This window comes from Cherax quadricarinatus, chromosome 39, assembly GCF_038502225.1.
Source record: "Cherax quadricarinatus isolate ZL_2023a chromosome 39, ASM3850222v1, whole genome shotgun sequence".
NCBI lineage: Eukaryota > Metazoa > Arthropoda > Malacostraca > Decapoda > Parastacidae > Cherax > Cherax quadricarinatus.
In genome coordinates this window covers 24,601,902-24,617,631 of record NC_091330.1, presented here as the reverse complement: position 1 = coordinate 24,617,631, position 15,730 = coordinate 24,601,902, and the positions used below count along the sequence as shown (strand labels likewise).

The following is a 15,730-nucleotide window of genomic DNA, read 5'->3' as shown; positions in this document are numbered from 1 at the left end:
CGTTTATCCCTTATAAGGAAATTAGATCAAATAGAAATGACCCAAAATGGATGAATAATAGGCTGAAATATCTACTAGGGCATAAGAAAGGAATTTATAGGCGTATCAAAAGAGGCGAGGGTCATCTTATGAATCAGTATATTGACATTAAGAGGGACATTAAAAAGGGGATAAGAAAAGCTAAAAGGGACTATGAAATTAAAGTTGCTAGGGATTCTAAAACTAACCCAAAAAGTTTTTTCCAGGTCTATAGAACAAAAGTCAGAGATAAGATAGGTCCCCTTAAAAATAACTATGGGCATCTTACTGACAAAGAGAATGAAATGTGCTCGATTTTAAATAATTATTTTCTCTCGGTTTTTACACAGGAAGACACTAATAATATTCCGGTAATTAATTTTTATAGTGGACCAGAAGAAGATAAATTATGTAACATCACAGTCACTAGTGAAATGGTTGTGAAGCAGATAGACCGACTGAAGCAAAATAAGTCACCGGGTCCTGATGAGGTTTTTTCAAGGGTTCTTAAGGAATGCAAAATGGAAGTCTGTGAACCATTAACTAATATTTTTAATTTATCTCTTCAAACAGGTGTAGTGTCTGATATGTGGAAGATGGCTAATGTAATTCCTATTTTTAAAACAGGGGACAAGTCGTTACCGTCAAATTACCGCCCAATAAGCCTGACCTCAATTGTAGGCAAATTACTAGAGTCAATTTTAGCTGAGATTATAAGAAGCCATCTAGATAAGCATAGCTTGATTAATGATACTCAGCATGGATTCACAAGAGGCCGGTCTTGTCTAACTAATTATTAACTTTCTTCAGTAAAGCTTTTGAGGCTGTTGACCACGATAAAGAATTTGATATTATTTACTTAGATTTTAGTAAGGCATTTGATAGAGTTCCGCACCAAAGACTGTTAAAGAAAGTAGCAGCTCATGGCATTGGGGGAAGGGTGCTCTCGTGGATCGAGTCATGGCTCACTGACAGGAAGCAGAGAGTGTCCATAAATGGGGTTAAATCCGAGTGGGGATCAGTAACAAGTGGCGTTCCACAGGGATCAGTCTTGGGCCCGTTGTTGTTTATAATATATATCAATGATCTTGATGAAGGAATTACTAGTGATATGAGCAAATTCGCCGATGACACGAAGATAGGTAGGATAATTGATTCATAAGAACATAAGAATGTAGGAACACTGCAGAAGGCCTACTGGCCCATACGAGGCAGGTCCTTATCAAAACGACATCTACCTAAAGCTACTCAAGAAATAACTCCCGTACCCCTTGACACCAATCAAACCCAGCCCCTCCCACTCATATATTTGTCCAGTCTCTTCTTAAAGCTACCCAAGGTCCTAGCCTCTATCACCCCACTGGGAAGACTGTTCCACGCATCTACAACTCTGTTAGAAAACCAGTACTTACCTATGTCCTTTCTAAATCTAAATTTATCCAACTTAAATCCATTATTCCTGGTTCTTACCTGGTTCGACACCCTCAGTACTTTATTAATGTCTCCCTTGTTTATGCCCGTCATCCACTTATACACTTCAATGATATCTCCTCTCATTCTACGCCTCTCCAGAGAGTGGAGATTTAAGGCTTTAAGTCTATCTTCATACGGGAGGTTCCTTACACAGTAAATCATTTTAGTCATTCTTCTCTGTATGTTCTCTAATGAGTCTACGTCCATCCTGTAGTAAGGGGACCAAAACTGAGCAGCATAATCTAAATGAGGCCTCACTAGTGATGTATAGAGCTGTAAAATAACTTTTGGACTTCTGTTACTTATACTTCTTGAGATAAATCCAAGTAATCTGTTGGCCTTGTTGCGCACACTAAGGCACTGCTGTCTTGGCTTTAGATTTCTGCTTACCATGACTCCCAAGTCTTTTTCACATTCTGTATGACCAAGCTCTACTTCACCTAGATTATAGCTTCGAGGGGTATTTTCATTACCAAGGGCAAGTACCTTACACTTATCCACATTAAACTTCATCTGCCATTTTTCAGACCAAGACATTAATTTGTTCAAATCGTCCTGGAGTTCATTGATATCCTCCTCAGAGTGAATTATACGGCCTATCTTTGTATCATCAGCAAACTTACTCATGTCACTAGTAATCCCTTCATCAAGATCATTAATGTAAATTATGAACAAGAGAGGGCCTAAAACTGATCCTTGTGGAACGCCACTAGTGACTAATCCCCATTCAGATTTCACTCCATTAATGGTAACTCTCTGCTTTCTATTGGTAAGCCATGCCTCAATCCATGCTAGAACTTTACCTCCTATACCATGAGCTGCCACTTTTCTTAAGAGTCTCTTGTGAGGTACTCTGTCGAAGGCTTTACTAAAATCCAAATAAACAACATCATATTCCTTATCACTGTCAACTGCCTCAAATGTTCTATTGAAGAACGTCAGTAAGTTTGTCAGGCAGGAACGACCTCTCGTGAATCCATGCTGAGATTCATTTATCAAGTTATGCTCTTCAAGGTGATTTCTGATAATGTCAGCTATAATTGATTCTAATAACTTGCCCACTATAGATGTCAGGCTTATTGGACGGTAATTTGAAGGAGTGGACTTATCCCCTGATTTGAATATAGGAACCACATTAGCCATCTTCCACAACTCTGGCACAACACTGGTAAGGATGGACGCATTGAATACACTCATTAATGGCTGACTAAGTAAGACACATATGCAACAGTTAGGTATCTTTATTATTTTCATAATAAAGATACCTAACTGTTGCATATGTGTCTTACCTAACAACCTGTCGGTATTTTATACCATTTTAATGTTCAATCTGTCAGACACTGCAACACAAGGGTATCTTGGTACAGACCTGCAATCAACTTCGACAACTTCCACTAGTGAGAGCGGCTGGATTTGAGAGGGACCTGATCTCTCAACATCTGAGTTCTTACCTCTCCTAGTGGCCTACGTCTCACCTCTTGGCGCTATAAAAAGCTCCATCCTGTCGCTTCATCTCCATATTGTTTCATACTATGGAACAATGCTCTTCTCCAGACTGAGAGACTGACCACCTCAAAACTTTAAGGGTGATGGACTGATTACATCGTCTTCAAGTATCTTCTGCTTCTATCAACTTTTCTGTACTTGACTGAAGAAGCCTACTGTGTAGGCAAAACGTTTCATAATAAAGATACCTAACTGTTGCATATGTGTCTTACCTAACAACCTGTCGGTATTTTATACCATTTTAATGTTCAATGGCTGACTAAGCTCCATCTTGCATTCCTTAAGTACCCTTGAAAACAACTCATCGGGTCCCGGGGACTTATTTTGTTTCAGTTTGTCTATCTGTTTAATAACCATGTCCCTCGTGACAGTAATATTAGTTAACTTAAATTCATCAGGAACTAAATAATTGTTAATTACTGGAATCTCATTTACATCTTCCTGAGTAAAAACTGACAAAAAATAGTCATTAAATAAGGAACACATTTCCAGTTCATTATCCGTCAGCTGTCCATTCCCAGATTTCGTAGATGTTAGGGAACTTCAGGAGGATTTAGACAAACTCTACTCTTGGTCAGAAAAGTGGCAGATGCAGTTCAATGTAGATAAATGCAAGGTATTCAATGTGTGTATTCAATTCAATATGTATTCAATGCGTCCATCCTTACCAGTGTTGTGCCAGAGTTGTGGAAGATGGCTAATGTGGTTCCTATATTCAAATCAGGGGATAAGTCCACTCCTTCAAATTACCGTCCAATAAGCCTGACATCTATAGTGGGCAAGTTATTAGAATCAATTATAGCTGACATTATCAGAAGTCACCTTGAAGAGCATAACTTGATAAATGAATCTCAGCATGGATTCACGAGAGGTCGTTCCTGCCTGACAAACTTACTGACGTTCTTCAACAGAACATTTGAGGCAGTTGACAGTGATAAGGAATATGATATTGTTTATTTGGATTTTGGTAAAGCCTTCGACAGAGTACCTCACAAGAGAGACTTAAGAAAAGTGGCAGCTCATGGTGTAGGAGGTAAAGTTCTAGCATGGATTGAGGCATGGCTTACCAATAGAAAGCAGAGAGTTACCATTAATGGAGTGAAATCTGAATGGGGATTAGTCACTAGTGGCGTTCCACAAGGATCAGTTTTGGGCCCTCTCCTGTTCATAATTTACATTAATGACCTTGATGAAGGGATTACTAGTGACATGAGTAAGTTTGCTGATGATACAAAGATAGGCCGTATAATTCACTCTGAGGAGGATATCAATGAACTCCAGGACGATTTGAACAAATTAATGTCTTGGTCTGAAAAGTGGCAGATGAAGTTTAATGTGGATAAGTGTAGGGTACTTGCCCTTGGTAATGAAAATAACCCTCGAAGCTATAATCTAGGTGAAGTAGAGCTTGGTCATACAGAATGTGAAAAAGACTTGGGAGTCATGGTAAGCAGAAATCTAAAGCCAAGACAGCAGTGCCTTAGTGTGCGCAACAAGGCCAACAGATTACTTGGATTTATCTCAAGAAGTATAAGTAACAGAAGTCCAAAAGTTATTTTACAGCTCTATACATCACTAGTGAGGCCTCATTTAGATTATGCTGCTCAGTTTTGGTCCCCTTACTACAGGATGGACATAGACTCATTAGAGAACATACAGAGAAGAATGACTAAAATGATTTACTGTGTAAGGAACCTCCCGTATGAAGATAGACTTAAAGATGTGGAAAAAGACACTTATGTACAGTTCAGGACATTTATTAAAGGAAACGTTTCGCCACGAGTGGCTTCTTCAGTCCTAATACAGAGAAAACTAAGAAAACACACATATATATAGTGGTGGGAGTCAGGTGAGGTGAAGCGTGGGTAGAGGTGGTAATAGTAGTAGTAGTAGTAATTGAACTAAGGAGGTGAGGTTAGAGAGGGACCTGCTGGCATCAAGTAACACCAGTTCCCAGGATGGGTAATATCCTCTACCCACGCTTCACCTCACCTGACTCCCACCACTATATATATGTGTGTTTTCTTAGTTTTCTCTGTATTAGGACTGAAGAAGCCACTCGTGGCGAAACGTTTCCTTTAATAAATGTCCTGAACTGTACATAAGTGTCTTTTTCCACATCTTGTCGGTATCACCATACCATTTCCTCATAGACTTAAAGCCTTAAATCTCCACTCTCTGGAGAGGCGTAGAATAAGGGGAGATATCATTGAAGTGTATAAGTGGATGACGGGCATAAACAAGGGAGACATTAATAAAGTACTGAGGGTGTCGAACCAGGTAAGAACCAGGAATAATGGATTTAAGTTGGATAAATTTAGATTTAGAAAGGACATAGGTAAGTACTGGTTTTCTAACAGAGTTGTAGATGCGTGGAACAGTCTTCCCAGTGGGGTGATAGAGGCTAGGACCTTGGGTAGCTTTAAGAAGAGACTGGACAAATATATGAGCGGGAGGGGCTGGGTTTGATTGGTGTTGGGGGGTGCGGGAGTTGTTTCTTGAGTAGCTTTAGGTAGATGTCGTTTTGATAAGGACCTGCCTCGTATGGGCCAGTAGGCCTTCTGCAGTGTTCCTACATTCTTATGTTCTTATGTTCTGAAGCTCGGGAGTGTCCATAACCCTAGCACTTAAGGACATAAGAACATAAGAAAGGAGGAACACTGCAGCAGGCCTGTTGGCCCATACTAGGCAGGTCCTTTACAATTCATCCCACTAACAAACATTTGACCAACCCAATTTTCAATGCTACCCAAGAAATAAGCTCTGATGTGCAAGTCCCACTCAAATCCAACCCCTCCCACTCATGTACTTATCCAACCTAAATTTGAAACTACCCAAAGTCCTAGCCTCAATAACATAAGAACATAAGAACATAAGAATGTAGGAACACTGCAGAAGGCCTACTGGCCCATACGAGGCAGGTCCTTATCAAAACGACATCTACCTAAAGCTACTCAAGAAACAACTCTTGCACCCCCCAACACCAATCAAACCCAGCCCCTCCCACTCATATATTTGTCCAGTCTCTTCTTAAAGCTACCCAAGGTCCTAGCCTCTATCACCCCACTGGGAAGACTGTTCCACGCATCTACAACTCTGTTAGAAAACCAGTACTTACCTATGTCCTTTCTAAATCTAAATTTATCCAACTTAAATCCATTATTCCTGGTTCTTACCTGGTTCGACACCCTCAGTACTTTATTAATGTCTCCCTTGTTTATGCCCGTCATCCACTTATACACTTCAATGATATCTCCCCTCATTCTACGCCTCTCCAGAGTAGTTCCACTCATCTACTACCCTATTTCCAAACCAATACTTTCCTATGTCCTTTCTAAATCTAAACTTATCTAATTTAAATCCATTACTGCGGGTTCTCTCTTGGAGAGAGATCCTCAAGACCTTGTTAATATCCCCTTTATTAATACCTATCTTCCACTTATACACTTCGATCAGGTCTCCCCTCATTCTTCGTCTAACAAGTGAATGCAACTTAAGAGTCTTCAATCTTTCTTCATAAGGAAGATTTCTAATGCTATGTATTAATTTAGTCATCCTACACTGAATGTTTTCTAACGAATTTATGTCCATTCTGTAATATGGAGACCAGAATTGAGCTGCATAATCTAGGTGAGGCCTTACTAATGATGTATAAAGCTGCAGTATGACCTCTGGACTTCTGTTGCTTACACTTTTTGATATAAATCCCAGTAATCTATTTGCCTTATTACGTACGCTTAGGCATTGCTGTCTTGAACATTAAAATGGTATAAAATACCGACAGGTTGTTAGGTAAGACACATATGCAACAGTTAGGTATCTTTATTATGAAACGTTTCGCCTACACAGTACTGAGGGACTGACCACCTCAAAACTTTAAGGGTGATGGACTGATTACATCGTCTTCAAGTATCTTCTGCTTCTATCAACTTTTCTGTACTTGACTGAAGAAGCCTACTGTGTAGGCGAAACGTTTCATAATAAAGATACCTAACTGTTGCATATGTGTCTTACCTAACATTGCTGTCTTGGTTTAAGGTTGCTGCTTACCATAACCCCCAAGTCCTTTTCGCAATCTGTATGGCTAACTTCTACATTATTTAACTTGTAAGTGCTAGGGTTGTTAGGTAAGACACATATGCAACAGTTAGGTATCTTTATTACGAAACGTTTCGCCTACACAGTAGGCTTCTTCAGTCGAGTACAGAAAAGTTGATAGAAGCAGAAGAGACTTGAAGACGATGTAATCAGTCCATCACCCTTAAAGTTTTGAGGTGGTCAGTCCCTCAGTCTGGAGAAGAGCATTGTTCCGAAGTCTGAAACAATATGAAGTTGAAGTGACAGGATGGAGCCTTATATAGCGCCAGGAGGTGAGACGTAGGTCTCACCTATTATTTCCTTCTTCACATCTATGGTGTTTCTCACTTTCTTTACCACAGGGGTACCGCTAGCAAGTTTCTTTGGGCCCATGGCAGCTTATTTCACAGCCCCACAAGCACTAAACACAATTAAATAATCGTAAAATGTGTAAATGAGATCGCAGGTTACTGTTCACTCAAGCATAAACAAAGCTAGACTGCTCACGGCGCCTGCGTGGGGACGAGGACAGAGCAGGCCAACGGACAGGTCCCGTACCCGGCGGTCCGAAAATAGGGGCGTGTTCGATAATAGGGACACAGTTTGTCCGAAAAAATGGTCTTATTTTCGAAACGTTCAATATGTGATACGTTCGATTTTTGAGGTTCCACTGTACACTTAATCAAATTAACCAACTTGACTTGCACAGTTCATTGAACATCGGCAAAAATCGAACATTTCCACTACTTTGAGCTCAATTTCAAGGTACTTTTTGTCATGAAAGCAATCAAAATCATGTCTATTTCTGTAATATACAGTGGACCCCGGTATTCGATATTAATCCGTTCCTGAGAGCTCATCAAATACCGAAAATATCGAAAACCGAATCAATTTTCCTCATAAGAAATAATGGAAATCAAATTAATCCATGCAAGACACCCAAAAGTATGAAAAAAAACATTTTTTACCACATGAAATATTAATTTTAATACACACAAACTGAAGAAGACATGCACAGTTACATGACACTTACCTTTATTGAAGATCTGGTGATGATTGATGGGATGGGAGGAGGGGAGAGTGTGGATGGTGTTAGTGTTTAGAAGGGGAATCCCCTTCCATTAGGACTTGAGATAGCAATTTCCTTTTCTGGGGTTACTTCCCTTCTTCTTTTAATGTCACTAGGACCAGCTTGAGTCACTGGACCTCTGCCGCACAACATATCTGTCCATAGAGCTCTGTACCTCCCGTTCCTTTACGATTTGTCTAAAATGGGCCACAACATTGTCATTGTAATAGTCACCAGCACGGCTTGCAATAGCTGTGTTAGGGTGATTTTCATCCATAAAGGTTTGCAGTTCAACCCACTGTGCACACATTTCCTTAATTTTTGAAGTAGGCACAATGGATTCCACAACTGGCATAGGCTTCTCAGGGTTAGCCCCAAACCCTTCAAAATCTTTCTTATTTTCTATACTAATTCTCACCCTTTTTACCACAGGGTTGGCACTAGAAGCTTTCTTGGGGCCCATGGTGACTTATTTTGCAGAAACAAGCACCAAAAACAGTGATAATATGGATAATATGGAATGTACCAAATGTATTCTTAGATGCGCACACACTGGCTGGCTTGTAAACACTGGTGCACACAGGGCAGTTTAGGCCACACATGGACACGTCTCATACGAATCATATCGAATACTGGGTTTTCAATCGGATACCGAGGCAAAATTTTTGCTTTAAAATGCATCGAATACCGGATTTATCGAATACCGATGCCATCGAATACCGAGGGTCCACTGTATCTTCCATTCTATCAAATGAGTCCAAAAAATGAGAATACAACCATAAAAACCATACGAAAATATCCTGCAAAGAGGCGGCTAATGGCTGTGAAGTTAACTCCCTTATTTATCGTCCGTCTGCGCACACTGACCACACAGACCCATTCTCTCACATGTGGGCCTACCAGCTTTCTCCCGCTTGATTTGAAGCCGCTAGAATTTTTGAGCACATATACGTCAAACATATTGGCTCGTAAGACATATATATATATATGACCGAAACAGTCAAAGGGTTAATAGAGATGTATTTTTGACTATTAGTAAGGTAAGACTTTATATATGTAAGTGCATGGCTTATCATAACATAATGATCAAGTCTGTGAAGTAGGATGCTGTGGTTTACTGCATCAAAAGCTTTCCTAAGGTCAATATAGTGTCCTAGTGGATATTCATTTTTTTTCAAGTGCTGTGTAAAGTAGTTCTAGCATTATTATAATTGTGTCATTTGTGCTTTTGTTTCTCCTGAATCCAAACTGACAGAGGTTGAGAATGCTTTGCAATGCTATTAAGGAGAGTAATCTATTGTAAACGAGTTACAATAATGAATTGCGACTATCATGCCACGGCATTATGAGCACACTAAATTAATGGAATACAGACTACTTAATACAAAAGAAATTGATCATAGTTTGTTTAAGTTGTACATCTGTTTTTATTTAAAGCAGACAGTAAGTTAACTCAAGTTACAATCTGGGGATATTACATTGGGACAATTTGAAGGTATTTTGTCACAATGTAATATCCCCAGATTGTAACTTGAGTTGGCTTACTGTCTGCTTTAAATAAAAACAGATGTACAACTTAAACAAACTATGATCAATTTCTTTAGTATTAAGTAGTCTGTAAACTTGCAAAGAAATAAAACTTGTATTGTAATACGGGGACGAATGGACAAAGTTGGAGTTAATGAATAGTGTTCAAGTAAGGTGTAAAAACTAATAAACATATAATGCTAAAATAGTAATGAAGTATGATAAACTACAGTGGACCCCCGGTTTGCGATAATAATCCGTTCCTGAGAGCTCATCGTAAACCTAAATTATTGAAAAGCGAATCCATTTTCCCCATAAGAAATAATGGAAATCAAATTAATCCGTGCAAGACGCCCAAAAGTATGAAAAAAAAAAATTTTACCACATGAAATATTAAGTTTAATGCACACAAACTGAAGAAGACATGCACAGTTTGTAGTACTCTACTAACAATAGAAAACATGACACCTTTAATGAAGATCTGGTGATGATTGATGGGATGGGAGGAGGGGAGAGTGTTGAACTTATTGTTTAGAAGGGGAATTCCCTTCCATTAGGACTTGAGATAGCAAGTCCTTTTCCGGGGTTACTTCCCTTCTTCTTTTAATGCCACTAGGACCAGCTTGAGTCACTGGACCTCTGTCGCACAACAAATCTGTCCATAGAGTTCTGTACCTCCCGTTCCTTTACGATTTGTCTAAAATGGGCCACAACATTGTCATTGTAATAGTCACCAGCACGGCTTGCAATAGCTGTGTTAGGGTGATTTTCATCCATAAAGGTTTTTAGTTCAACCCACTGTGCACACATTTCCTTAATTTTTGAAGTGGGCACAATGGATTCCACAACTGGCATAGGCTTCTCAGGGTTAGCCCCAAACCCTTCAAAATCTTTCTTAATTTCCATACTAATTCTCACCCTTTTTACCACGGGGTTGGCACTAGAAGCTTTCTTGGGGCCCATGGTGACTTATTTTGCAGAAACAAGCACCAAAAACACTGTGACAATATGGAATGTACCGAATGTATCCTTAGATGCGAGCACACTGGCTGGCTTGTAAACACTGGCATGCACGGGGCAGTTCAGGCCACACATGGACACATCTCGGACAAATCGCGTATGGCGAGTTTTTTAACGGGAACTGAGGCAAAATTTTTGCGTTAAAATGTATTGAATACCGGATTTATCAGATACTGATGCCATCGCAAACCGGGGGTCCACTGTATTAACCCTTTCAGGGTCCAAGGCCCAAATCTGGAGTCACGCACCAGTGTCCAAGAATTTTCAAAAAAAAAATTTGTTATTTTTTCTTATGAAATCATAGAGAATCTTTTTGTGAAGGTAATAAAACAAAAAGTACGAAATTTGGTGGAAAATTGACGAAATTATGCTCTCGCGAATTTTGATGTGTCAGCGATATTTACGAATCGGCGATTTTGCCGACTTTGACTCCCATTTTAGGTCAATTACATTATTCCAATCAACCAAATTCTTAGCTATTTCACTAGTATTACTTCTATTCTATCGATTGAGCACAAGAAATCGCCAAGTCAACTGTTTCAACTACAAAATAAAGTGATCGGAAGTTGTTAATTTGGCCAATTTAACACAAAGTTCAAAATATTCCAATTTCAAAATAGGGTCCAGAATGAACAATGTAGGCATTCCTGGCACTAAACTAACATTTCCTCTGTTCATTAGTTATGTTTTGAGGCTTTACAAATAAATTCCATTTTGATTTTTTATTCACATAATGAATTTTTATTCACACCAAAAAATAGATTTACTGTTATGCAATACTGTAATAATTGTATAAATATCATCACCATATTTGTGAATGTATATTAGACCCACCAGCTGACGTGTATTAGACGTGTGAGGTCGTTTGTTTACTCTTGAATATCGGCAAAAATTTAACATTTCTGCTACTTTGAGCTCAGTTCCAAGCCATTTCCAGTGCTAAAACCAATCAAAATCATCTCTATTTCTGTAATATGTCTTCCATTCTATCAAATGAGACCAAGAAATCGCAAATACACATATAAAAAACATACGAAAAAACACTGCAAAGTTGCTGTTTTAATCGAAAAATCATGATTTCATTTTTTTTCTCTCATTATACACAGTGTGCTGCAGGATCTGTTTTATGTGGTGCACACATATCACATAGATGTATTCTCTCATATCTAGGCCCAAATGTACCACTCACAGTTTATCAGAGTGAGCTGAGCTCATGGCGTAGATCTACGGTTTGGACCCTGAACGTAAAGCCGTAGATCTACGGGACAGACCCTGAAAGGGTTAAGATTAGATAATATATTAATATAGCACCCGATTTCAACTTATTGCATTAATGCTAATATAAACTGCTCACAATACAGTAAAATATAATGTGTACAGTTTTATACTATAAAGAAAAGTGAACTTGAAGTAGCTTAATAAAAAACAGAAGGGTTTAGAGTAGAATAAAATACTAGACAGAAAAAATAATGTGTATAGTTCTTTACTAAACAAGTTAGTTGTGGAAGCTTAGTTACTGTAAAATGGTAATAAGACAAAAAAAAAAAAAAAAAAAAGGTAAATAAGAAAAATTTATTTCTTTGCAAAGGTTACAATCCATGTTTACATTTCATAATATGATTGATATAGAGAAAGCCACTATCATACTGGGACATTTCATTTAATATGAGGTAGTACAATTTATGATAAAAACATGCATTTTTAGGTATTTAATAATGTTTTAACAAATAAGGGGGTAATAAAACATTTGAGAAAGTTGCTTCAAAACTGGTGAGAGATGAGCATATTGTGGGTATGATTTATATCAGGAGATGAGAGGATTTTTTAAGTATAGTCCTAAATTGACTTGTGGGCAGGGGACCTCTTGCTGGTTCAGGAAAAGAGTTCCAGATCTTCAGGCCCTATATGTGCATTGAATTTTTGCATAGTGTGAGAGACACGAGGGATGTCAAAAAGTGTTTTGTGCCTCGTGCTATGCCTGTGTTCTGTTGAAGCTGTCTACAAGTTTGAGCGGAGGGTTTATATTGGAGTTTAATGTTCTGTATATATAGTAGACAATAATGTGTGTGTATATTTTGTATATTAAGTAAGTTCAAGCTCTTGAAGAGTGGTGGGGCGTGTTGTCTGGCACATGAGTTTGTGATCATCGACACTACAGCTTTTTCATGGTCGATCGCCAAGCACACTCAATCACTCACTACAAAAGCAAAAGACTTGGCAAATGATGCAACATCCCCCCAATGAAAAGCAGGGGTGTCACTAGCACGTTAAGAGACCATACAATAAGTGTCAGGGGCCCGAGACTGTTCAACTGCCTCCCAGCATACATAAGGGGGATTACCAACAGACCCCTGGCAGTCTTCAAGCTGGCACTGGACAAGCACCTAAAGTCGGTTCCTGACCAGCCGGGCTGTGGCTCGTACGTTAGTTTGCGTGCAGCCAGCAGTAACAGCCTGGTTGATCAGGCTCTGATCCACCAGGAGGCCTGGTCACAGACCAGGCCACGGGGGCGTTGACCCCCGGAATTCTCTCCAGGTAAACTCCAGGTAAATAGGTGAAGTAAGGGTATATTAGAGAAAGATATAAAGTAAGGAGTGCCATCTGAGGTACATAGTATCATATCTTGGAAAGGATGCCTACTGTTTTGAAAACCTTCTTAGCTATATGCTGGATGTGGTTCTGAATTTTAAGATTACAGTCAAGGTGGAGACCTAGAAATTTGCCCTCAGTGTGTCTTGTAATGGAGGAACCATTTATCAATATGTTTAGCTGGATATTTGATGCTGTTTCCAAAAAGCATTAAGCAGGTTTTGTCTATATTAAGAGTGAGGTTGTTGGTCATCATCCAGTTTGGTATTTTTTGTAGCTCGCTGTTTAGTGTCACTAAGTATAACCGGGTTTGGGTGGGAGAGGATATCAGTAGTGTCATCTGCGAATAGAACAGGTTTAAGGAGTCGGGATGCATTTGGGAGGTCTTTGATGTAAATAAGAGAGTAGAGGACCTAGAACACTTCCCTGTGGCACTCCAACAACAGGCTAAGTAATGGTCATGCCATTTGTGTATACATACTGGTGTCTATCACTCAGATAAGAGTTTAGGTGATGGAGGGACTGTCCTCTGACCCCATAATGTTCTAGTTTTAGGTACAAGAGATTGTTGTCTACTGTATCAAATGCTTTCCATAGGTCTATGAAGAGCCCTAGAAGACATTCATTTTTTCAAGTGCTGTATATAGTAATTCGAGCATCTGAATATTTGCATTGTTCGTCCTTTTTTTTCAGCCTAACCCAAACTGGCACGGGTTCAGTATGTTGTGGGATATGAGGGAGGAGTAGATTTGTTTACGTATTATTTTTTTCTAAGATTCTGGAGAGGAAAGCCAAGTTAAATTATTAATCTTGTAGTGACTAATAAACAATAAAAACAGTGAGGTAAAGCACTGTTTGAAATAATAACAGCTGACAGATGACAAATATATGAGTAATAAGGAATACTACTAAGATCTTTAGAGAATAACTGGATTTTGTAATACAGTATAACACAATGGAATTGTTATTTTCATATAGTCGGACTTGAGTCCTGGAAATGGGAAGTACAATGCCTGCACTTTAAAGGAGGGGTTCGGGATATTAGCAGTTTGGAGGGATATGTTGTGTATCTTTATACGTATATACTTCTAAAGTGTTGTATTCTGAGCACCTCTGCAAAAACAGTGATAATGTGCGAGTGTGGTGAAAGTGTTGAATGATGATGAAAGTATTTTCTTTTTGGGGATTTTCTTTCTTTTTTTGGGTCACCCTGCCTCGGTGGGAGACGACCGACTTGTTGAAAACAAAAAAACAACAATGGAATTGGTTATAGATTGAGTTTTCATAACACTGCTTGTGGATATTAGTGGGTATAAAGTGCATCATATTCTGACTCAAAATAGGCCAGAATCACCAAGTTACTAGCCCCCGCACAAAACTCATGGGTCACCCATCCAGTCACTGGCCACAAACACGTGTCACCTTGGTAACACAAGTGTCTGGAGTTACTAAGTTACTCAGGGTAAATAATGAGAGCACTAAAACCTGCCGCAGACATACCAAGGCTTCCCTGCTGACTCTTGCCTCAGGACATAAATACACTGATTCTCGAGACATACCTGCTCAGCCCTCTCCTCAGTGTCTAGCTGACGTCTCCTCAGCTCATTCTCAGCCTCAGCTTCAGCATTCATGTCTGATGAGCCTGGCGGCGCTCACTTCTAAGATGTCTTGAATCTGAGGAATCTGCTGAGAATTCTTGATGACGGTAGAGTAACTGTGACCAGTCACTGTTATCACTATTGCTACTGATCACTGTTCATGCTCTAGTGTAAGCGTCATGCAGTGTAACACACTGGTGTAGCCAGAGATCACAATAATGGTGATGGAGAACACTTGAGTGTAACGTCAGATAGCAGCAGTGATCTGGTGGTACAAGCTGCGCACTCCACCTCCCCTACACTCCTCAGGACTACCCAACACAACAATCTATATTACCTATATTCTGCATTTATATACGATAAAATTCGCACTGCTGCAAGATACTTCAATGTTTACTGTTTTAATATTTTATGTAATATTATTTTCCAGAGAAACAGACAAACACGAGATATCAAGAACTCTAAGAAACTTAATAATGTGCATTCCTGAAAAAAGGTAACAAATAAAAGAAAACGGTAAATTTTGTAACGGCAACTTATATAAAGCAAGATTGACTTTGGTGTAGCACGGTATGTGTAGAAACTTGTGAGGCTTCTCTCATATTTGGTGCTTACTCCCGCCGCAGATTAATCAGGATGATTTATTTAATCTCCCTAAATCTGTGTTTTTATTTTTGCATGATACTGAGCCAATAAAAAAAATTAGGATGTAAAACTAAAGGATCCCAATGGAAATCAGTCACTGACTTTTTTGGGTTATCCTAGGTTCTCACCTGGAGTTTACCTGGAGAGAGTTCCGGGGGTCAACGCCCCCGCGGCCCGGTCTGAGACCAGGCCTCCTGGTGGATCAGAG

At 39.3% G+C, this 15,730-nt stretch overlaps 1 protein-coding gene across 3 annotated transcripts in view; it reads right to left on the bottom strand.

The window, feature by feature from the left end:
• Positions 1-15,188, bottom strand: part of Cds (CDP-diacylglycerol synthase) — a 194,793-nt gene extending 179,605 nt beyond the window's left edge. Inside the window, exon 1 of one of the 3 annotated variants that reach the window (XM_070092531.1) lies at positions 14,839-15,188. In XM_070092531.1, coding sequence (XP_069948632.1) covers positions 14,839-14,910 — 72 coding nt within the window. In that variant the 5' untranslated portion in view covers positions 14,911-15,188. The remainder of the gene's footprint in view (positions 1-14,838) is intronic. The other 2 variants (XM_070092534.1, XM_070092532.1) reach the window with 2 other exon arrangements.
• Between the last annotated feature and the right edge of the window lie 542 nt (positions 15,189-15,730).